The 23,920-nt window shown below is 53.2% G+C and overlaps 1 protein-coding gene across 5 annotated transcripts; it reads right to left on the reverse strand.

Moving 5' to 3' along the window:
• Positions 1-248: 248 nt before the first annotated feature.
• On the reverse strand, positions 249-21,715 carry SLC41A1 (solute carrier family 41 member 1). Of its 5 annotated transcripts, XM_056361311.1 has the most exons (12): positions 21,594-21,715; positions 20,899-20,981; positions 19,755-20,510; positions 14,190-14,297; positions 10,045-10,116; positions 9,588-9,732; positions 9,345-9,491; positions 8,425-8,572; positions 7,720-7,799; positions 6,786-6,920; positions 5,651-5,799; positions 249-3,962 (listed from the first exon to the last, which is right to left on the reverse strand). In XM_056361311.1, exons 3-12 carry the CDS (start codon positions 20,127-20,129, stop codon positions 3,777-3,779), a joined length of 1,545 nt encoding a protein of 514 aa, XP_056217286.1. In that variant the 5' UTR covers positions 20,130-20,510; positions 20,899-20,981; positions 21,594-21,715; the 3' UTR covers positions 249-3,776. The 5 variants fall into 5 exon arrangements, with proteins under 5 accessions (XP_056217286.1, XP_056217285.1, XP_056217287.1 ...); XM_056361310.1 differs by having other exon boundaries at positions 19,755-20,981; XM_056361312.1 differs by lacking the exons at positions 19,755-20,510; positions 20,899-20,981; positions 21,594-21,715 and adding an exon at positions 19,156-19,255.
• Positions 21,716-23,920: the final 2,205 nt, after the last annotated feature.

The raw sequence follows: 23,920 nt of genomic DNA on the forward strand, positions 1-23,920 counted from the left end.
GTCCCACACCCCTCGGCACAGGGGCAGGATCCCGCACACCGCAGTGGCTGCAGCAAACAACGCAGGGCACGGCCCTGGCCAGCCTGGCAACTGTCACTTGTCCCAACCACCGTTGGCTGCCTGTGCCGCCGTTTATTTGATTTTCTTAACTCTCACTTCACTGTCTATCAAAAGAGTTTCAGCGTAAGCTAAACAAAGCTGCAGAATGCAAGAGACCTTTAAGTGAGTAGAAAGGAAAGATGCCACAGTCCACATAAATAAATGTCATCTTTATTTAACCAAATATAATTTATCAGTTAAGTTGACATCTGTCAATTCAGTTATAGGAACTATAAATAATTAAGACAGTCTTTTTCCTTTAATAAAAAGAGTAAACCAGTATTTTTCATTTGCAGTCAGCTGTATAGTAGGCATGCATTTGAGTGCAACTGGTGGGAAAAGTTGTTGACCATCATTATTCTTCAATTTAAATTAGATTCTTCCCTGACCCATTCCCCCCTCCCCCACCTCAGACCGTATAGAATTGTACGGACGCCACCAGCCCAGCCCCATGACAGGTCTCAGTCACCTCTGGGTCTCTCTTCATTTTACAGGAGACCATGAGCGGTAGGTTCTTCCTCTGGGGAATCTTTTCTTGGGGAACTAAACAGTGATGTGACGCCTAAAAGACCAGGCGAGTTTCTCATATATACACATAAAAGCTGAAGTGTTAATGGAAGGAAGTCTCATATCTATTCCTCAACATTAGGCAGAAAAATGAGGTGAGCGGCACAGAATGCTCCAGAAGCCCCTGGGGCTTGGGTACAGCAGGGTGAGAAATTTGGGGTTTGTTGTTTATTTTTTTTGGAACAGAGCTTTGGCCAAACACGATCTGTGAGAAGTCACATCACAGGGGTGGAGCGCGCGAGGTTCAGAGCTACTGCCACGAAGGACACGTTGCAAAGGGACGGGGACAGCAAGGCTGACGTTACGTTAGCAAGGCGGAAAGGGGAAAACCATCTCTGAAATGGATCACCTGCTCTCCTGAGGGTCTGAGAGCGAGCAGCCTGACAGGGCAGGGATCCCCTCTCTGCCTCCGGAGCACCATGAACAGCTTGGGTGGGAGGAGGAGAACTCGGCGCACACCCACTGAAGCAGGAGAAGATTCTTCTGCAACTTCAGAGAGGTCCTGGAGCAGGCTAGAGCCTGACTGCCATTTGGTTTGGATACATCTGCTCCTGTGGCCTTCCAGAACTGGTTTCCCACTCGCCAATCCTGACCTTCCTTTCCAGCATGCTCATCTCTAGACTAAGGACCAGCTCTGCACCAGACGGCTGGGCTGGGACCGTTCCTGATCCCAGACTTACTTTGGTCTTGGCTTGGACCGTAAGTGGCGCATTAGCTCCATGTTCTGCAGGGAGGCAGGAGCTGTTCCTAACAAATCACTCCTTACCTAGAAAGCAAAACCGTCTGCACTCAGGGCAGGGCTTTGTGGAGCTCAGTTAGTTCTGGTATTGACCAGAGTAACAAACGGACCTCGCAGCCCGGCCTCACTCCCAGGAAGGCCAGCATTCCCAGCACCACAGCACACCATCTTCCAGCTGAGCAGAGGTGCCCAGCGCTGCTGGGACAGAAAGCTGAAAGGAGACCACCACCACTGGCTGGCATAAGAAACACAGAAATTACCCTAAAGGAGGAAACTGGGCCGATGAAGGATGGTCACGTTTTATGAGGAACACACTTAAAGCAAGAAGAAAAGCAGACAACCACAGATCCAGCAGCTTTCAGGTTATGTTCTGGGGCTGCAAATAAGCAGGACAGGCAGCGCCCAGACCAGGAGTGGAACCAGCACCCAGGGCCTGCCCAGCTAAGTAAAATGAGAGCTTTGCTGGCATTCCAGGATCAGGATGCAAGGTGCTACTCTGCTGAACACCGAGGGCATTCCCCCAGTGCTTGGCAAGATACTGGCAGCTCCCCAGGCTTTGGACAGTGCAGCACTGAAGTTAGGCTCCATGGGATATACTGTATTTTCCTCCGCCCTTGGCAGATGTTAAGAGCTTCCCCCCATGCACACTTACACATTCAATTTATATTCATGCATTACAGCCTGCTTGATAACGCCGTCTGCTTCAGCACATCATTTAAACTTGGTGAAGTTTCCAGTCGATAAGACCTGCTTACATGAAACTGCACTCAGTTTACTGAAGTGATTTATATCCAAATGGGAAAACTAAAAAGCGTCAAGTGCCGACAGCGCTCAGGAAGATCGTTTACAAGCGCCTCAGTCACGCAGCCAGAACAGGTTTTCTCTCATGCCACTGCAAACTGCGCGAGTCCGTCCAACATGCACGAGCAGCAGAAGAGAAGGCGCCTCAGCCATCACCGAGCCGAACAGCACAAAAAGCAGAAGGGAAAGAAGCAGAGCAGGGAACCCTGCGCTCACGGCGCTCGGCTGTAACCCTGATGCCAGATTTTCTGTGCCTGCTCAAAGGCAAGCGCGTTCCTTTGCTACAGCCCCGCACAGAGCGCTGCGCTGAGAACCAGGGCTTCGGACATCTGACGGCGCCCGCTGACCTGTTTTCCAGCTGGCAGCTACACAGACAGAGAAATCCAGCGGCTGAACATGGATGTCCTTTACTACCAGACACCAAGAGCCTTAATGCTCCCAAGTCTGAAATGCCTCGGGGCTCAAGTGGAAGAGCTATCGGGTGGCTTCTTCCCAGCTGCAGTGGGCCCGTCAGCAGCACTTAACAAGTGCAAGAAAAACTTAACGCACAAAATAGGATCTATTTTTCCATCTACCCCTCCAGGAAAGTCAAGAGAACTGAGCAGGCTGCTGTGAAAAAAGTGCTGTGCCCATACCAGCATGAGGGAGAGGCTTGCACACAGCATCCCTGCCAGCTCCAGGAGATCCTCCCGCAGAGCGCCGGCGGGCGGAGAGGGAGAAGGATGGATCGGGAGAACCCACAGCCTCTTCACAGCGCAGCGCGTATCCCTCTGTGCGCAGCAGTAGCTGAACTCGGTTCGTGATGGGAGGCAGAGCAAGGACCCTGCGCTTCAAGATGCTGCCGGGTGGCTGGCAAAAGGGAGCCAAAATCTGGCAGCAGAGACCAGCCTGCTCCCAGCCAGATTTTGGGGCTCTGCAGTCCTCCAACCCGAGACCGCTCCCTTTCCTCGTGGGCACACAGGAACGGGCGTTTTGGCATCGAGGACCCTTCCTCGCCATCTTTGCTAATCCCTCTACCAGAGACTCGCTTTGGATGCTAGGCACAGGAGGGGATTCAGAGAGCGAACACAAGGGAGGAGGGCGACAGGGCAGAGAAGATGGGAGATACCCCACGCCCTCCTCCATGAGGTTGTACTTTGCTAGAAGGTGCCTGTTCAGTAAAATAAATCTGAACCTTACCTCCAGTATTTAAAACGCTTATGAAGCGAAAAAAGCAGCCCTTCACCTCTAGTGACTGGGACAGGGTGGGCTCCCTGCACGGACTGATTAGTATCTTCGCTGTAACCTTGGTTCAGACATAACTACTATGAAATTGCACTTGGTGATTGTCTCGTTACACTTTTTTTTTGTCCTTCCTAAAACTAGATTTATTTTCTGTACAAACTCGGCTTGAAATATAAACCACATAAAATTCCCATTGAAAATAATGAGAATCCAGTATCAAAGATGAAGTCTCAAGAAAGACAGGGTGGGGGGAAGAAGCAAAGAAGAGCAAAGGTGCAGGAAAAGAAACAACAACAAAATGAGAGGAGGAGTAGAGCTGTGAGAAGGAGGGGGAAAACAGGGAGAGCTAGTCTCCCACATCGGAGTCCCGGTCACCGATGAGCCAGAGGACATGGAAGCTGAGAGCGAGCAGACCTGTTCCGATCAGGTCCCCCAGCGCTGTCAAGTATGGGATGGAGAAGTTGTCCGGATCGAGGTCCCTGCCCCACATCCAGTGCACCATCCAGTCAGCAATGTAGAGAAGAATGAGAACCTGGGAGGCAGGAAGGAAAGAGCCACATCAGCCACAAATCCCGACCTCTGCAACCCCCGTCTTCACGGAGCACCAGCTGGGGCCATTCCAGCTGGGCAGGTCAGGCTCAGAGATGCACAACCTCAACCCGAGGAACGGAGCTGGTGGGAGCTCAGACCCACCTTGCTGAGCACCACGCTGCAGGCAGTTAACGCGGGCTGCATCCCCAAAGCAACAAGTACAGCACAAAGAAGCTGGCGAGCTACAGCGGGCCCCTGGGCATCCATACCCCGTGTTCTTAACAACCTCTGTCCTGTCCTCCTTTAGCTTCACATGCCACCATCAAATTTAGGCTTAGAAGGGAGAGCACTGGCACTCAGGCACCAAAAAGTCTAAATTTTGCTTCTTGTTTTTCAGATCTAACCAGAATAAGCTTGAAGAGATAAGGGGCAAAGAGGAGACCTGGCAGCACTGAGGATGCTCGGGCAGGGACAGCAGCGCCTGGCTTCCAGAAATAAAAGAGCAGCTGCCCTGCAGCTGAAACTAGCTGAGGGTGATGCTCCCCGCATCTGCTTCAATGCGGCGAGAGGCACTTATTCTGTATCCCGAGACAGAAGAAATGTGTTGGCATTTGATCCTCTCAAGCGTTAGGCCTGGGACAAGGATTTGAAGTGGCTACAGGCCTGTTGCTGATGCCTCTGGGTGAATCTGGGGCTGGGAGGGTCTCGCTTAGGCCCACAGGAACCAGCAGATGGTGGTCCCTCTGTGCCAGCTCCCGCTCCAGCGCTCCCAAGCCCACAGGCTGCTCAGAGCAGAGGCTTCGCCGAGCGGCTGCGAGCGGAAGCCCCCTCGAAGCGCCCAAACGCCCAGCAGAAGTTCACAACCTAAATTTAGCCTCCTGGATGACAGCCCTCTGCTCTGGCCTCTGATGGATGCTCTGACTCATTTCCTCACGCTGGCTTCGGCTGTTGGTTTTCGGGGACACTGAAACCAGGCACAGCTCCCACAAGCGGAGTGGGTGAGCCGGGGAGGGCAAAGCTGGGCTCCATAGCAAACTCCCTAACCCGAGCGTCTCTCCCTGCCCTCCAACGCAGGCAGCCAGACTCCTGCAAGCAGATTTCACAGATTTCCCTGGATTTCACAGCACCAGTACCCCGGTCGGTGTACGTCCCTCAGAACAACCATCGCCGTGTGCTCACAGCTCCCACGAGGAGCCCAGGGGCCCCGTCCTGCAGAGCTGGCAGGTCCCTACGCTGCAGGGGAGGCAGGGAAAGGGCTGGATGAGCACACAAGGCACAGGGCCGCTGCAAATGCCACATCCTGTTCTCTTCACCAGAAGTTTTAGAATCGCTGAAGCAACTTACAGGACAGATTAACACACCGGAGCTAAGCACTTCTATCAGGAGGACTTAGAAGAGACAAGAGATTCAAAACTGGCCAAGGATGGTAGGAAGGAAAAATAGTGTGTATAGGTACCAACTAAGGAGGATTTGCTCAGTTTGATACCGGTTCTTTTGACAAATACAGTCTACTTGGCACACCTCTCCCCAGTACATACACCTCTCACCTAGGGACAGGGCGTATCGCTGTGCCTTCAGCAGGGTATCTACAACTTCACTGGCTGAACCCGTCCCCACCGCCGATGACACGGCAGCAGCCCCTTACTCCAGCCTGAGGAGCCTTACTCCCCCCGAGGGGCTCCAGCTTACCTGGAGAAGCGCTGCTGTCATGTAGAAGACTATGAAAATCAGGGTGAGTGTAGTGTGTCCACCTTGCATGGAGCTGATGGTGTAAAGGAAAACCAAGTGTCCGGGCACCACCAGAAGAAAGAGCACACGAGCAGAGCGAGAATTCACATCTGCAAAGAAACGGAGATGGGTTTCAGGCTTTAGATGGGCTTGAACACACAGCAACTCTGCAGCCTGCCTGGGCTCCAGGGGACAAGGCAGCACAGCTGTGGCCGAACCAGAAGCAGGGGCCAGCACCCTGGACCCTCACCCCTGAACTACGGATTTAGGCTGGAAGACAGTGCCCTGAATGGTGCCTCAGCTGTCAGGACACCCAAGGACTCTGCACCAAGCTCAGCAGGAGAGTTTAATTCTGTCCCCAGAGCAAAAGCTGTTCTCAGACCTCAGCTGCCCAAAGGATTCACATCCCACCTCTGACAGTGCAGAGCTGTCAAGAATTTACCATGAACACTAAATTTCCTTGGAGCCGTGTACCTCATCTGGTGGTCGGTTTTCTAAGAGATCACCACCACACTGGGGACCTCTCGCCCCTCCTCGCCGCTCGGGGACAGCCTTGGCCCAGAAGGCCAGGACCCAGGCTAACAAGGCTGTCTAGGACGTTTGGAGAATAACAGCCTCTGCCCACACTCTGTGCTGGAATGCAAGCTTGGGCTGTGCTCTGTCACACAACTGCCACAAATAACAGAGCCGCTTGGAAGCCTTTGTAAATGAGAAGCTTTCTGTAACTGCAGCTCTGCAAGCCCAGCAGAGCTGCAAGACTCAAGCAGCCTCCAGGCAGGTTTCAGCATCCTGACCACATCTGGAAAAGATTTAGAGGGTGGAGGATTTACAGTATTAGACAGTCAGGGCATGGGACTTGTGCACCACGTCCTCCTCATCCAGCAGAACTATGTCCTCTTGCACAGCAGCTCTGCTGAAGGTCCAACGGTCTCTAGAGGGCAGGGCAGGCCAGGGGACCAGCGCATCCCTGCGCAGGCAGCTGCCTCCCAGCAGTCCCAGTGACAATGCTCCAGCGACTGTCACAGCCAAGTTTAGCCAGCCAGCTGCAGGAACCGCTGCTGGCAGAAGTCACTATATGTCAACGCCTGACAGATACCTGAGCTGAAGAAAGTGCTGCAAGGGCTGGGGCACTTGCGAGGGGCTGTTTCGGAGCTCTCTCCAGGCATCCCGCTCATGTGCAGGTAAGTGGAGATGCGACTAGCCTGCACGGCCACCAGGTTGCCACCCACACCTGCAGATAGGGAGAGAGCAGCAAGATGAGATCTCAAACACTTTAAGGAGAAAGCACAGTTTGCAGCAGCCTGCAGCTCTGGAATTGCCAGGTGCCGGAATAATGTAGCACAGTCTATTTTTGACTCGAATTCCACTTTTGCAGGATGTAAAGAGCAGAGACAAAGCACACTGTTCTATGGTTTTCCTTTAGGCCCCTTAGTAAAATACATGCAACTATTACTGCAGCTTTGATTGGAAGAAATAAGCGAAACAACAAAAAAAAAAGATGAGTCAGCTGCCAAAACAGACACAGGAAGTCTAAAACTATTATTTTTTGCATAATGGAACTGTGGAACCCCCAAGCATAAGATGCATCGGCTCAGAATTAACTCCATTTATTCAGAAAGTAATAAGAAAAAAAGTTTCCCTGGTTCATTAGGCAGAAAGGACGTCAAAGCTTTATACCAGAAGCAATTCTATTTCCTGACTCTGAGTTGCAAATCCAAACTTTTATGTCACCAGGTGCCACAAGGCGCACATCTCTGACAATGGGGGTCTTCCACCATCGCGGAGGAATCATGACATGAAGACAGTTTTTGTTGGGCTCCTGGAACACATGTCTTTTTGGCAATAGCCTCCCAGGCCACCCTCTGGTGTGGCCGGCACCAGAGGGAGCCACCCTGATGTAAAACTCAAGTCAAACCATGTCTCGCTGGCAATCAAGAGAGTTAGGTCTCCTTAACCTGCCTGAAATAAGGCACGCAGGACTATTCCACCGTTCGCCAAGAGCTGCAGTACCAGAGTGGAAAGGAACTCACCATTAATAACCGGTGTGAAGACAGCCATTCCAGCAAAGTTGGGATCTGAAACTGTTCTGTCCAAAATCAAACCCCCAACGCTGCCGAGGGAAGATGGAAGAGGTCAGTACTGAAAGCTCATTAGGAAACGCACAAAGCACCGAGGGTTCTCTCTGCTGCAGGGTGTGCACCCAAGGGTGATATACACCTCTATCAACAGGCACCTATGGTTGCGGTTGTTGCACGTGATTTTTAAGCGTCGTTATTTGATAACAGAAGACAGTTTTACCAGGATCTTTTCTCATGGCTGCCAAAAACCATCAAAGACTAAATCCCCTAACGTGCAGTTTACTGCAACACGCTAATCAAAAGCAATCCCGCCCTTCAGAGGGCAGAGCAGAGGGCTCCTGTGCAGAGGGCTGCTAAACAGGACCCGTGTTTACTCTGTGGCCATGCCAGAACCTCCCTGTGCAGCAGCTGGGACACTGCTAAGGCGCTGGGTACCAGGTGCTTAGTCACCCCTGTGCCTCGGAACCTAGAGCCCTGTGTCTTTGTCTAGAAAACACACAGTGACCCCCAGTTTCCTGGCAGCCTGACTGTGGAAGCAGAAGAGGTCTGGTTCCCCCTCGCTGCTGAACCCACCGAGGGCTCTAAGAGGCTGAAAGGGCCAGGGCAGAGGGTGCACGTCTGTGTCGGGGGGAGAGGAACTCTCCCGTGCTTCCCTACCTGCTAATCGCCATTGCGATAATGACTGGCTCCCAGCCAGAGTACAACACCTCGCGCGTTGCCGCATTCTTCTTGGCGATGATGATCCAGATGGGCAGCAGAGCTATGAAGAAGGCGCATACCAAAGGGTTCACGTAGGCTTTGCTCTCTGAGGGGGAAATAAGCAGAGGCAACATATCAAGGACACATCCTGCTGCAGTGAGGCGAGGTGCTATTTCAGCTGAGCTCATCCAGCCTGCCTACAGACTGCTGTCACCCCTGGAGACAGAAACTCCGGCAAGGGCAGGTAAACAAGACCAGGCCAGCCTCAGCTCTGCAGGACACGGCATTTCCTTCTCCTGGTGTACTCACAGGGGCTTTATCAACAGATTCGAGTGAGACTTCTTCGATTTCAACTGCTCATTCCCACTTCCCTCTCCTGGGCAAGACCTCAAGGCGTTGCTTCACCTTTGGCTGAACCTGGCTGAGTCACATCCCCTGCATCCCAGTCACCAGGGAAGGAAGGTGGGAGGGAGGGAAGAGGAAGTCTGGAGGCTACAGCTGCAGCTCTGCACTGAGGATCCCTGGCTGGTGCCAACAGCACAAAAAGTAAAATCCAAAGCTGCCTTCTCTCCTACTGCTTTAGCCACAGTCAAGTCCCTGGCACTCGGAAGGGGACAACCTCTCCCTTACTACTTTACCTGGTGAGAAGGAAGCATGCAGATCCCTGCCAAGACTGTCTGCCGCTACAAGGCAGTAAGAAGGTCCATTTCCTCCCCTTATCAGCTCTGACTAGGTCTCGCTAACTGAGGTAGCTTCCAGGCCAGGCATCCTTTATACCCCGAGAACAGAAAGGGTAAAGGAAGAGGGTGAAATGAGAGGGAGATGCAGCAGTGCACGGAAAGACCAGGGAGAGACAAAGGCCTTTTGTTGCCCCTCACCCAACTCTTTGTACAAGCCCCAGCTGATCCCTGAAAGCAGAGCCAGGGTGATGAGATCCCCTAGGCTGGCAGCAATTGGCGTGGCGACGTTATCAGGATTGATCCCCATTTTCCTGGATCCGATGATGACCCCAATCATAATCATGCCTGCAACCAAAAAGAGGAAGAAAATGTGATGAGGCCAAGGGGAGCCCAGCATTTCAGGAAGAGGTACATGGAGGGTGTGCAGGGTCCGTCTCTCACCCAGAACAAGGGAAGCAATGAAAGCAGTAGCCACACTGCTGGCACAAAGCAGGACAGCATGGTCAATGCTGAAGTGCCCGTCTGGGATCCATCCAAATACCACTGCTGCGATTGAGGCCAGGAAGCCAACCACAGTAGCCTGAACCTGAAAACAAAAACTAGACAGTGACCAAGAGGACTAAAGAGCAAAATGGTCGCGGGGTGAAGGAAGAGGGAAACACCACCAAGGGTCCCATTTCAGGTGGATTAGCACCCAGCAGGGAAACACCAAGTCTAACCTACAGGGCAAACCATTACAGTAAGGTGACCGTGGGACAAACACGTGCCGTTTGCCTCCCATTAGACATGCAACATTGACAGTCAATAGCAAACCCCAGGCGTTTAGACCTTCTGACACTTGTCACAGCTGGGCTTGCACCAGCTACCAATATTTCCACTTTCACCTTCTTTTTCTTACCTGTATCAGAGCCATGTTCCCTGTTATCATCTTCCAGAGCTCTTTGGGTGTATCCATTTGGCCAATATTAGCCTGCAAGAGGACATTGCAACACCGTTAAAGACCAATGGCATTTTGCACTTGTTAACAGTGAAATACGTTCCTGCCTTCCAACTACACAAGTTTGTGCCAGGAACAGGAGATAATCATGACCTCAAACCCTAAACTCTTACGGGAGAGCGATCCAGTGGAAAAGGCGTGTGTGTTTGCGTGTGCACAGCTGGGGCACAGCCCTGCGGTGACACCCCAGCCCGTGACATGCAGCTCTGAATGACACTTGGGCTGTACACCCTGGGTAAATACAGTGCCTATTCCGGTCTTGTACTCCAGAACACCAAAGCTGTTCCCAGTTTCGGCACCTTCCCCTTCCCAGCTGCAGGAATGGGATGCCGCTCTCCTACGTGGCGGGAGCGGAGCCAGACCCGCTGCAGAGGGGGTTTTGAAGGGAGCGTGAAGGGGAATCGACGTCAATAGAACATCTGATGAAAATCTTGCAAAACAACAAGATATACTTTGCCCCAATGCAGAGTCACACACTGCTGCTTATTTACTAATTGAATTCACCCCACCGGTGATCAAGCCAAGCCTGGCTCTGGCCCAACAGGGCCACGCTGCCCCTCAGGTCAGCCAGCCAGGAGGGACGTAGGGGTGCAGTGACTCTCAGGTCAGCCATGTGCCCCCAGCTCCAACATGGACCAAGGCCAGAGCAGCATCATGTGGGCAGAGGAAGCTGGCAGCAACAACTACTGCTTCAGTTAAAAGCTGAGTAAACAAGGCTAATGCCACGTGGAGACATCCTGAGTAGCGGGAAGCAGCCATGGCACACGGGTCATCTGGCACCGCTACAAGCTGCGGGAGATGCTAATCAGACTAACCAGAAGAGACGGAAAGTTGCTTTAATTCCCTGGCATATGATCCAAAATAGCCCAGCAGAATCACTGCAGGCTGCCAGTTACTGCAGAGCATAAGGGTTCTGCTCTTCCCTAGCACCTTCTAGGTCTTTATGGAAAGCTGGAAGAACGGATAAGCAGAGGGTGTAAGCTTATATCGAATTTCGTATTATTAGAAGTGGATGACCATGAAGAGGAAACAAGAGAGAGGCTCAAACAATCTGAAGTGGTAAATGCATGTTGGGAGTTACTGGCTGACAGCATCAAACTCAAACTTCGGCACACCAGTCCAGCAGCAGTTTCATCCTTTCACATTTCCTTGCTGGCCTCTGCAAAAAACCAAAGCAGCAGTGATCCTTCTGCTCCCCTTCCTGCATGCACTTGAGAGAGCTGCCAGCTCTTTTCAAGCAGCACCGAGATGCACCCATCTCTGGAGTGACTTATTCTGATCAGTTTAGTGGAGAGGAGGAAGAAATGGGGGAAAAAACAACAAAAGGTTGACTGGAGTAGCACTGAGCACATCCAGCACAGGAATTTGAGCTCCATATGAAGCTTGACCTTAAAATTCCAGCCACATGGCAATTAGGTTGGGATTAACGTAGCCTAGCTGTAGTCACTGGCAACAGGATTTTAATCCTTTAACTAATGGGAGAGTTTTGCTTCTTAATTGTGAAAGGAATTTTTGAGGTGCCTTAATGCAGCACTAATTAGAAACCTGCAGTTTGAGAAACCACTCCAGGCTGCATTCCTGCAGAGAGAGCATGAGACCCACACCATGAAGCCCTGGTCGGAGGGGACCTCCCTCTGCACGCCTGCACGTGGGTCCCCCACAATGAGGGAAAAAAAAAAAAAAGTAGCAAGCCGGAGAGATCCTGCTCTCCCACCATGCACAGATCCAAGGAGGTACAGTGCGAGGGTCGGGGAGTTGTGTAAAGGCAGCACAGCCTTCTCTCCTGGGGCAAAGGAAAGCAGAGGACAAACCCTGGGTGCTGGCCCAGGAGGGTAATGCCACCCCACAGCTGTCAGCTGAGGGGCAGGAGGAGGCACCAGCAGACCAAACTGGTGTAAGGGCAGCAGCTGCTCGGCACAGACAGGCAGGCGAGGCGGCTGGGTGCTCCCTGTGCCAGTTCCCTTGTGACCCTACCGCAGCAGATAGGGGAAAGTTTTGCATTCCCGTGACTTTCTGCCATCTCATTCCTCTGCCAAACCGGCCCCAACGCTGCTCCATGCCAGCCCCGTAAGAGAAGAGGGCAGGAGTGCCATGCTGCCTTTGTCCCAGGAGAGCCGAGCGCGCGCCCTGATAAGCCCGTGCCTCAGAAAGTGCAAGCTGGCCAAGGCCAAGAGGGAGAACGGCCTGTGTCTGGGGCAGCAAGGATCCTGACATGATCCGAACAATGGAGAGCAAATAAAACAAAGGGATTTGTTTCCCAGAACGAAGGGGCAAACAAAGCTCAGCCTGCGACACAAGCTGCAGCACTCAGCCTGTCCCTGCAAGCCCCAGCACCAGAGCGCAGCTGGGCCGGGAGCAGCACGAAGCCTCCCAGCAGCTTTGTCCTCCCCAGCAGCGCCTGGGGAGAGGAGACCCTTACCCAGGGGAAGCAGCCACAGCCCAGCTTTCGCCAGGCACATCCCCCCCACGCATCCCCCCGGGCAGCCCAGCGCCTCGCTCCTCCAGAGAACCAAGAGCAAGGCCTGAGTCCAAGAAGCTGGTCCCCACAGCAGGAATTGGCAGGCAGGGGCTGGGGTGCAGAGGCCGAGCCAGGGGCCAGTCCAGGGAAATGCTGTTGGCCTTCCTGCTCCCCAGGGACTACAGAGACAACCTCAGACTCTCAGAACATGACGCTCCTGTGCCACAGGTTCCGTGGATGAGCATGGCATCCCTTAGGGTATCCACAGGGAGCTACTGCGTAAGGGACAAGGGGGGCGGCCGGTGACAAAGGCTGGATGAGCAGCTCACAACGCTGGCTCTGCTGCCACCCAGGAAGGCACCAGAAATCTTGGGCCTCGGAGGCCAACAAGAAGCTGCTGCGGAGTGAAGAGTCACAGCTGGCATCACCCCACTGCTCAAGATGGAAGAACAAGGACAGCAGATACACAGAGACCTTTTCAACGCTCTCCTGTGCCTTCTCCTGCAGCAACCAGGCAGGGGAAGGCTGAGAGGAAGGGAACATGCCAAGAAGCAGCTCTGCCGGCTATGCTTGGTGCTACCACCCAGGCAGGAGGTCCTCCATCCCCACACCCCAGTGAGCACTCCCCGAGGGGCTCTCTTGGGCCAAGGTGCATCGGTTCCTTTGCACTGTCAAGGCCAAGACGAGGCCGCTGGCTGCCAAGGGCTCCCTCTTCCAGCAGCTCACAGCACAGGGACAGGGAAGAGCTCGGAGCAGGCAGCTCACACCTTGCAGCTCCAGGAGTCACAGCTATACGCACTCCCATAATGGGAAACACAGAAACATCAGGCAGTCGCTTGCTGACACGCTCAAGCAGAAGATGCTTTGCAGAAGGAAGGAGTATTATTGTCCCTGTTAGGAGAGGATGTCGGTCTCTCTCCAGCGCCGCTCAGCTACAGAGACAGACTGCTGTGTTATAGAAACATTAAACACAAAGCAATTCATTTACAGCTGGACTAACGCAGTATTCTGAGGAGCTAACAGAGCCTGCCCCCATCTCTCACAGGGAACTCACTGTTTCACAGGAATCAGACTGAATTCTAGCAAAAGAAATGCCCAGCCATGCCTCTCCATCAACTTCAAGAGGCTGTCAATCCACCTGCTAGCTCTCACTGCAAGGTCCCCTCCGTTTTGGCCTTTGCTGTACGGTTCCCTCCAGGCTCTCTCCTCTCCTAGACCTCCTGAACCCGGCTTGTTTCAGCCTCCTTTGATGACGTGCCTGCCACCAGCTTCCTCACAAAGGAAACTGGATCCAGGCCTCCAGACATTAAACTGCCCAAGTCAGTTCACACACCGCGCCTCCAGGCCCACAAGCAGCCATGAGAAGGAAGTGAACTGCCAGCAAAGCTTAAGGACTATTAATCCTTCAAATCTGATCAGTCCAGTGGGATGAGGACACCTTCCCAGCATGCTAAACCATGCTAAAAGGTTCTGGGTTCTGTGGTCACTGACTGAGAGATTTTTGTCCAGCCCCCACACACACATGCACCTTCCCACCCCTTCCCAAACCAGGTATCCCACTCCCTCCCTCAACTCCCTGGATACTCACAGCTGTCGAAAGGCGAGATGCCAGAGTCATCTCTAGGTTCCCCTTCAGGCCCAGTAACGCAGGTACCAAGATAAACACCTCAGTCACGTATTTGAAGACATCCCAGTGCTGCAAGATTAAAACAAAGACAGACCATTAAAAAATAATCATGGCTGTTAGAAACCGTTGCTTTGGACTCAGCATCACTCACCCAACTGCCTCTGCAACCTGGCACTGCCCATGTGTGGCCCTGAGCTGACAACCCAGGTCCCCTCCTAGTGCCACACTTTGACTTTTGCAGCGATATCACTGTGTTTGACCTTCAGGTAGTAGTGACAAGATGTTCCTGCTGAGCTTAAAAACCGGATCTCAGCTTGCAACTTCCAGTTAAAAATCCCCCAAAGATTAACCACTGACAAAATGTTTACGCATGCAGAGGCCAAAATAGGGAAAGATGAAGAGACTTTGCCCAATACTTGCAGTTTTTGGCAGAATCGAGTACTGAAGTTCAGTCCGTCTCAGCTGAGAACCATTCCCTACATGTAGGTCTTAGAAATAGATTCTGGAGCAAGGCATTGCTGTCCCCTGATCCTGCTGGCTCCAAAAAGCAGCCCATACCCTCCTGGCACCTACATTGCTCAGGTATTTACCAACTACTCCGGCTCTACGGTCAAGTCAGCTCCCTGGGGCACGAGGCAGAAATGGTTATTTAGAAAAAACCAGAGTAATTGCAGGGTAAGCAGTATTATAGGAGAGCAGCTGGCTTCCATGAAAACACAAAACCACCCCCAAAAAACCTCACAACCGCATTTAAAAAAAGCCCTGCGAGCTACACAAACCTCACTGCCCGATTCTTTAGTTTCATGAATATTTTGCAAGAAGGCCCTGTGTCCAAAATAACTCCCGCTTCCCACATTGCCCGACTGCCATACTCCTTAAAGGACACGAGCACAGCTGGAATCACGCTCTCAACAGCTGGCTGCTGCCCTGAACATGTTAACAGTCACGGCTCTCACAGCTCTCTTTTTGCAAACGTTACCTGCAAAGGGCTCCCTCTCTCCGAGTGCTCTCCTTCGCTAGTTAGCCTGGTGGTGTGACACAGCCAACAGGACATGTATTTCTTTCTAGGACAAGGAACTCTATCGGCCAACATCTTAGAGCAAATACAAGTTACTCTACCTGCATGACTAATACCTTCCTGTGGGGAAGGACTTCAGTTATTTTTGTTTATTTTTCCATCTTTGTGCTGCTTGCCTTCACCACTGAGACAACAAATTCCAAGTTTCCTGCTAGGTCCTTTGCAATACCGCATTCAAGCTGCACTCACTTGAAAAACCATTTGAGAGAAAACTGTGATCACAGGAGGCAGGTAAGTGCTTAGACAGATGAACTGAGAACGTTTTTCCTCAAAGGGAAAAAACTGTTTCCCAGTTAATAAAAATCCCCTTAATCTTTCTGACAGCTTGGTAAGACAAGCTAACCGTGTTCTCCAGCTCCCAGGTGCACGGATGAAAGCTGCTCAGCTATTTCAGGCACAGCGACAACCCTCTCTCTACTTGAGGACAAGGCTCTCGAGGGTACCCAGTCTCCAGATTTTCTGCATGCAATCAACAGTCCTCTCCCGGCCGTGGTGATGGGCAGCACCTAAGGAAACCTCCTGCAGTCCCTGCTCCAACCACCCCACACCCAGCTAACCTGAGCTTGGCTTCCGAGGTCTTTCCACCGCAGCCAGGGGCACGCCGGCAGGGTACGGCTCTGCACGACCCCCCGAGCAGGGGGACATTTGAGTTCAGCGTTCGCTGCTGACGGGGCAGGAGAGAGCATCAGTCTGAAACACTTCATCCAGCACAACAGCACATCAGGCCGTGCTTTAAGGTCACATCTAGAAGAGGGGAGCTCGGCTCTCCTCAGACTATTTTTAGGCAGGCATTAAGATTATTTTTGCTACTTGTACCGGTGAATCCTTTCCCTTAGCACCTAGAATTCAATCAGCAAGCAACACGCTCCCACTCCCCAGCAGGACAAGCTGGGTGTCACCAGCATCATTTAATGAGAGGAACATCGTCATTAGACTGCAGGCTGGAAGTGCTGTGCAAAAGTTTCCTGGCTCTTTCTGCCTCCAGAGATGGTAGAGGCAGGGTCAGGCAATAGCCAGCACAAGTCCACAGCCCTCCCTCACCTTGTCCCACCCCTGGCTTTGTAAATGAACCTTTACAGGCGGCTGCAGTGCAAGCTGTGCCAGAAGCCGCTGTAACTGGAGCCTGCTAAAGCAGCTCCCTGAGCAAGACAGGGGTGTTCCTCGAGAAAGGAACAGAAGCCATCTTTGGGGAAGGAAAACAAGGAGATTTCTGCAGACATCAGCAGCTTGCTCACTGCAAAGAGCAGGACCCATGGGCTCCTGCCAACTTTCTTAATATAAGATATTATACAACATTGGTCTATGGGCATTCAGTACGTCTTGAAGGCCTCCCTGGCTCCTGCAGAGAACAATGACGTGGCTCCGAGGCGAGAACCACAGCCAGACTGTTTGGGGCAGTCAAAAAAAGGGAAAGAGAAAGGAAATACAGATTTAAGTTCAGGACACTGAGCTGCTAATATCCCTCTCCCCCCTGTAGCAGTCCCTCCGAGAAGCACACAACTAAGCTGCTTTCAGGGGCGAGGAGGGAAGCTAACACGGCACACAAAATCCTTCAAGATCGGCCAGTCTGCTCCACGTAAAGGGGAGTGCAAGGGAAGCAAGGAGCTGGGAAGCAAGGGAGCTCCCAGCTCGCTTTCAGTGGAGTCGGGGAAGAGAATTACAGGGAGAGGCACTTCATCTCCAGCACCTCCTCCCTGCCCTCTGGGGAGGAGCAGCGGAGAAACCAGAAGTAATCTCCGTGTAACTTATTTCAGCTTCATTTTCTGCTAAGCCCGCAGTCCCTTTGAACACAAATCTACCCAGATGACAGCGCCACCAGAGCCTGGGCTCTCCTGTGCAGCACTGGAGGGGTGAGGTCGGACCCTGGCCTGCCAGAGGTTGTGGAAGAAACATCAAACCCCAGGTGGTGTTTTGCAGTTTCCTCCAGGCTGGCTGCCTCTCGGAAGATTTGCACCTGCAGAAAACACATATTTCCAGGGTAACAGCTGCCTCAGCTGCTGTCATTTTTAGTCACCACATGCGAAGTTAAGGCGTACAAGAATCATGAGTAACAGCGTGGTTTTGCTCAGATTATAGCGGGACGGTGACTCATGACAGCTCAGAAGGGAGGGCTGTGCTTCTGGTGGGAGCTATGACTGCCTTGGTGCAGCTCCTTTGCATAGCGAGCTTCTCCCAGCGTGCTCCCTCCAAAATGCCAAGGAGCAAGTGGCCTTAGCAGGACAACTACAGCTCCAGGGCTGGCAGTCCCCCCCAGCCCCAGCTAAGACCCCCCCTCAGAGGGATGCTGACACTAGAGGTGGTCAAGCAGTGGAAACGAGCTGACTCCCTCCTCCATACGAAACACTGTCCACCCCATCCGAAGACCCTCCAGGGAGCAGGCAAGTCTGGAAAACAACAATTGGGGCTCTGCTGGGAGAGGGGACTGTGCCCATAGTGCAGAAAAAAGCAGCTGGTACGTTCACATGTCACCTTGCCCAAAGGTCTCTCCAATCCCTAAAGGGAGCAGAGGCAAATTCAGAGGGACACAGTAATGGGACAGCATGGCCAAAGGCCAGGGCTGCTTGTTTTCACAGTGGGGAGACCAATTACAGCTGGCTGATTAGTCGTTTACCCTAAAGAGAGGAAATTGAGTGCATGGAGCCCTCCATCCATCACAGACCATGGCTGCATCCAAAGCAATGGGACTCCAGTCCATCCCAGTGCACCAGCTACCCACTCCACATGCTTATCTCCTTTCATCCAAGGCCTTGAGCCTCTGGAAAGCCAGTTATCAAGATCAGCTCCCCAGACTCTGCAGGCAAGACAGCCAAGACCACACGCTCCCCACCCCCTTTTCTACCCGATGGCATTTAGATGCCTCATTTAATCCCAAGGCTAAAGGGAGTTAGAGGAGTTGGCAGAACAAGCTGCATAGCCACACGCTGAGCTGCTGTGGGACAGAGGACTTACGAAGCTTTATTTCTAATGGCTATTAAAAAAAAAAAAAAAAAAGGCAGGAGAGCACAGGACTCTGCCACAGTATCCCATCCCTGCCTCCCTCCTCCCCAGCCAGAAAGGCTGCTCCTTCTCCGGGCAAGGTTTTATGTTGGGTTCAAACCACCCGCTCAGGGAAATTACCAGGAGAGCCACACATGAGTTCACAGAGACCTTACTAAGGGAAACATGCTTGAAATGCCTTTCTTTTTAAGAAAAGTATTCCGGTAAATCTCTCCCGGATTAACTTAGTGCAGCCAGCCTTTCCTGTTCTGAGTCACTTCACGGCTCGCTCTCAACAGGTTGCATCAAGAGAAACCATAAGGATGACCAGCATGCAAAGGCATGCAGCGAAATAAGCCATTAGGGGCAAAAAAGCAAGCAAAGTGACTGCTTGACCACCCACAAATACGAAAAAAGCCTGACTTACCCTACTGGCACGCAGCTCGGGTGGAGATAGTCATAACTGCCAGCAATACAGACAAGCGACCGGCATTCGAGTCTGTCCATGCCAACACCGCGAGGGCTTGTTTACCCCACTTAAGCAAACAGAGGAGATTCAAGCAGAGCATTTTGGGTTGACCACAGCTCCAAAATGGCTGCCTCCTCCATCCAAACAGTTTCATAAACCTACACAGCATGGATGATCAAGCTTTGTGCCTCAGTCACTGTTCTGGGCTGGGCATCAAAGTAACTCTGTCAGAGCAAAGCAGAAGTTAGGCAGCTGAGCGGCTGCCAGAGACACACACGCTTAGAAAACACCCATGAGAGAGACTAGAACAGGAGCCACGGTTTGCAAAGTCGCTTTACCCATATAAAAGCCTAAACAAGCTGCATGGGTGCTGGGTTCCTACAGCATCACCTGCCACAACAGACCTCGTGAAAGATCACGTCTGGTAACACGGCAGTTTTCATCCAGAGGTTAACAGCCGGCTCTCTGGCTGGCCCTTCCCAAGGATCACCTCCGCACAAGAAGGCAGCACAGCGGCCACTCAGCCAGCCTTGAACCTTTGGATCAAGCCGCCATGCAAGTGTGCCGCACGAATCATTAACCCGGCTGGCACGAGCCTGGTGTGCCGGGACAGCGCAGCAAACGTCAAAGATGGAAAAGGGACACAGGACCCGTGGAATTAGTGACTGGGATGTCTACAGCCACCGTCAGGGAAGGCTTTGTTTCAAGCTGTGATACACAGAGTAGTCTCAGTACCCAGGTAGGTGCTTCAGCTGCAGGCGTGCCAGCTGCAACCTCCTCCTCTTGAGGCAGCTGCGGTGCATAGGTGCCTGCAGCCTCCCCTACCCTCACTGCAATCACTGAGGTCTCCCCGTTTCCCCTGACCAGCATGCAAGGTAACTGGTCTCCTCCCCTCACAGTTCCTAGCCTTGGCATTTCAGTCCCTCCTGGAATGGGATCAAGCCATGGTCTACAGAGACAGCATTCAGAGACCAGTGCCGTGCCAGGGAAGTATCAATCCTACCTGCACAATGTCCAGCACCATTCCAGCAGCAACTGTCCCAAAACCTGCCAGGAGGAACGGAAAGAGGACTTGCAGCCCGATGGAAAAGGAGGTCTCCTTGAGGGGTGAGGCTGGCTCAGGACCTCGGTCTGTGCTGGTGTCATCGCTTTCATTGCTCTGGCTGCCATTTTCCAGCAGGGCATCTTCTTCTCGCACCCCTTTAGCATTGGCACGGGACTCCAACACCACCGCTTCTACCCCGTCACCATCAGGTCCCAGGAAATCTGAGGGCTCCACCAGCTGCCCCCGGTCCGGACTGGTGAGACAGTCCACGGGCACAATGGGCAGCACAGCCCCATTGGCCTGGTGGGTCTCCTGCTCTGGCTTGGAAGACATGCTGCAGAGAGGCTATCCTGACCCTTGACTTGATGGGTCTACAGCCAACAGCTGTTCCAGAAGAGATCTTCTGCCAGAAGCTTATACAAATGGCCTTTCCAGCATCTAAAGGCAACCTCTCCTATCCCTGCTCGCCTGCCTTTGAGTGCAGAGACTGCTCCTGCAGCAGAGATCCCCATCAAGCAAAGTCCAGAAATGGAGGACACCAACCAGTGAGCTAGCAGGGAACGCTGCAGGGACTGGAAACTACAGCAAATTCACTCTAGTTCTCCTTTCCAGCACCGTGCAGTACAGCAGCCACCAAGACAGGATCCAAGTTTTTCTTCTTTGATGCGTGACACTTTAGCGCATCTTTCTCCAGGTCCTCCAGCAGCACGACTGCTGTGATGGGGCACACAAGGCAGAAAGAAAAACAGATGAAGACCACCGAGTAACACAGAAGCTTAAGGGCATGAGGAAGGCGAGAGTAGCTAAGAGAGGGGCTGGTTTTTAAAAGATGATATAATCCAGAAAAGCTCTTCTTACTACCAGGGCTTTGTCACTTTCTGCAGTGGCACCGTCCCCCTACAGAATTTGAGTCTGAAGGTTCCTGTGGGCTTTTGCTCAGTTTCAGCCTGTTTTGTGCCCTCTGCCAAAACGGCCAGCAATGCCAGCAAGCTCCAGGCGTCACTGTCGTCCTCTTCTTCCAGAAGAATTTCTCACCTTACAGCACGAGGCAGCAAGAGTTCTTATTTAAAGTAACAGCAAGTCCCCAGTTAAGGTTACTTACTGAGCTGAGCAGGCTGCAGGGTGGGAGCTGGCATTTGGGACAGCCTTAGATTTAACGTCACCCTCCAGGAACTCGTCTTTCACCTGAAATATATGGGAGGAAAGCAGATATTCTATGGAGCCTCCTGGCAGGCAGCATAACGGTTTATTCATTCAGGAACATTTTCCTCCAGCGCATGTTCAAAGCCGTGCCTTCAACAGACGGCCATCAACGCACAGCTGCTAGCCACAGCACCCCTTGGCTCTTTACACCTTCTTTCACAAGCCTTCGTGCGCTTCGGGGGGGGCAGTGCCAGGGCCCGCGGGGGGCACAGCAGCTCTGCCCCCCCGTGCCGCACAAGCCAGCACCCAGGAGGGACCCCCGAGCCGCAGGACGAGGGCGCCCTGCCCGGAGGCCGAAGCCCCCTACCGTGAGCCCGGCACAGCGGCGGCTCTGCCCGCTCCCCGGGTGCCGCAGAGCCCCGCAGCCCCCTGCGCGGCGGAAGCGCTGCCGGGCGGGCGCGGGGGGCCCGCGCTCCCGTAGCCCCGCAAGCCACCACTCCAGCGCGGCCCCGGCCGAGGCCCGGCCCCGCCGGCAGCCCCATGGAAACGCTGCCCGGAGCCGAGCGGAGCTTCCCCGGCCACCGCACCGCCCGCGCCCCTTCCCGGCACGGAGCCGCCGCGGCCCCGGTACCGCCGCAGCGCCCGGTAACTCACCGCTGCGCACCCGCGCCGCTGCCCGCTGCCCGCCGCGCTCCGCTCCGCACCGCTCTGCCCCGGACCCGCGGCGGGCTGCCCCGCGCCGCCCTGACATCACCGCCCGCCAATGGTGGCCCTGCCCCGAGCGCCGCGGGCCGCCCCTATTGGCTAGGCGCGTGTGGCGTCACACCTCGCCCCGCCCCGCAGCAACCGTGCCGGCGCAGCTGGGGGTTGTCAGGCGGGAGGCCACGCCCCTTCGCAGCGCGGAGGCGTGGCCTGCGGTCACGTGGCGCTGAGCCTGCATGGAGCCACCGGCGGCCGCCACCCTTCCCTCCGTCCCGCCATGCCCCCACCCGCCTCGCCATCCCGCCTTCCACCCCCCGGCATCCCCCCCTCCCATCCCCTTCTCCATCTCGCCATCCCCCCCAGCTCGGCATCCCTCCTTACACCAACCCCCCCCCCGCCCCGCCATCCGTCCATCCCGCCGTCCGTCTGTCGAGCGCGGGGCACTCCTCGCTCACCTGCGGCGCTGGGAGGAATGGCTCCTCCATCCCCCTCCCCGCCATCTGCCTGCTGTCACCGCGCTGAGCCAGGGACCCCCAGCCGATGGGGCGCAGCGGTGCTGAGGCACGCTCCGGGGAGGGCTCATCCTCCTGCCTGGGGAGAGGGGGTCACAGGTCACACATCCCACCCACCCACCCAGGTCACTGCCATCCCACCCACCCAGGTGCTCCGGATAACCCCCCCGGCCAGGAAAATACCCCTCGCTTGGGTCTGCTTAAAATTACTCCAAAATAGCAACCCAATGGCGTTCTATCATTTTAATGCTATAACTTATTAAGCACAGCTTTGGTACATTGTCATTTTGGGATGGAGGCCCAGGACCACCAACACGCTACAAGTGGTACGCGCTGGCTTTTCTCTGTGCCAGACCCAAAGGCTTCTCTGATGTCATTCAGCAAAGAAAATCGTGCATATTGTCACATACTTTGTCACTTTACATCTCCATACACCACACTGTCCCGCAAGAATGTACATAAAAAGCAGCAGCTTCTGCTACAGAGGTCAGTGCCTCACTGCTCTGTAGAACTCTGCGGTTTTGAATCAGAAGAGCTGGTTTCATTCAAGCTTTCCTTTTCTTTTTTTTTTTTCCTCTTTTTTTTTGTATGAGTGGAACTTTTGACCAGTTGTTTTTTCCTTCCTGCCTCTCCTTTCCTCCCAGGAATGGGTCAACAGCAAGTTACTACCTGGAGTGATTACAGATTCCCAGCTCCATGCCTTGGAGACAGGTCTTGAGCCAATAACGGTCGCTGTGACACAAGCACGTGTGTGAGGGGAAGAGGGAGGGCAACACAGGAACTGCATCGCCCCACAGATACACTGAACCAAGTGTGACTAAAGCTGGTGACTTCATTTCTTAAGGAGACGAAGGTAGTCATGGTCAATGGCAGCAAGAGATCCATTGTGATCGTGACCCCTCTAAAGCTGTGCACTGTGCTACTTCATTTCTTTCTGCTTGTGTTAAAAACTGAGCACGGGGAGCTTGCTTTCCTGAAATACTTGTTGCTTTGGAAGAAAAGGGTGACAGGCACACTTGAAGCAGAGCTATATACTTACATAAAGCAGCACAAAGATAGCTCAGATGAACCCACTTCGGTCTTCTAACTTTCTCAAGCCGAAAAAACCTTTGCAAATGTGTCTCTTCTAAGCAAGCTAAATTTTTGGAGCAGGTGAGCAGAGGGCTACTTTCACTGTGATAAAGTATCTGGCAAAGTGCACTGGGCTTTGTACCAAACTGCTGCTACAGTCTACTTGAACCTATTTCAAGGGGTGATGAGCATCTGCAGCCATTTAAATGATCCTAAGGAGCTCCTGGTGTTACAGTGGCAAAGAGACATCAAGGAAAACTTGAGACATACAGAGACGATGTCTTAACTAAAGCTGTGGCAGTTCCACGCTCAAGAGTGGAGTTCCAAATCCTGCCTCCAACCCTAGCCTCCGTTTTCCTTTGTCCAAATAAACCTGGTCTGTAAGGCTCTCTTTACAGCCTTCATCTTTCCTTCCTGACTTGGAAAATCTGTATCTCCCCCAGAGCAACCATTCTTCCCCCACACCTCTAAAAACAACGCGCTCCAAAATGTGACCTTGTTGATTAACAGACCGGCCAGCTGCACGCTCAGGAAGTGGAAGCGCAGAGACAAAAGCCGCCTGAGACAAGAAAACAGAAATAGATAAAATCCCCACCAGTGACACTGACACACAGAGATCAGAAAGGCAGAGGATGAAAGGGCAGGAAATGTGTTTCCAATTGCAGGGTAGCAGGTACCAAAGGCAACAAAATGCTT

The sequence above is a fragment of the Falco biarmicus genome, chromosome 16 (assembly GCF_023638135.1).
Source record: "Falco biarmicus isolate bFalBia1 chromosome 16, bFalBia1.pri, whole genome shotgun sequence".
Classification (NCBI taxonomy): domain Eukaryota; kingdom Metazoa; phylum Chordata; class Aves; order Falconiformes; family Falconidae; genus Falco; species Falco biarmicus.

Bases quoted from the DNA above. Each gene is read 5' to 3' on its own strand.
- SLC41A1 (XM_056361311.1), bottom strand. From the start codon at position 20,129: ATGTCTTCCAAGCCAGAGCAGGAGACCCACCAGGCCAATGGGGCTGTG. The intron at 14,298-19,754 runs GTAGGATTGATA...TTAATCTTGCAG, and splicing joins TGGTGCTGGACATTGTGCAG to CACTGGGATGTCTTCAAATA. The intron at 8,573-9,344 runs GTGAGGGGCAAC...TTTCCCCCTCAG, and splicing joins GGGCTTGTACAAAGAGTTGG to AGAGCAAAGCCTACGTGAAC.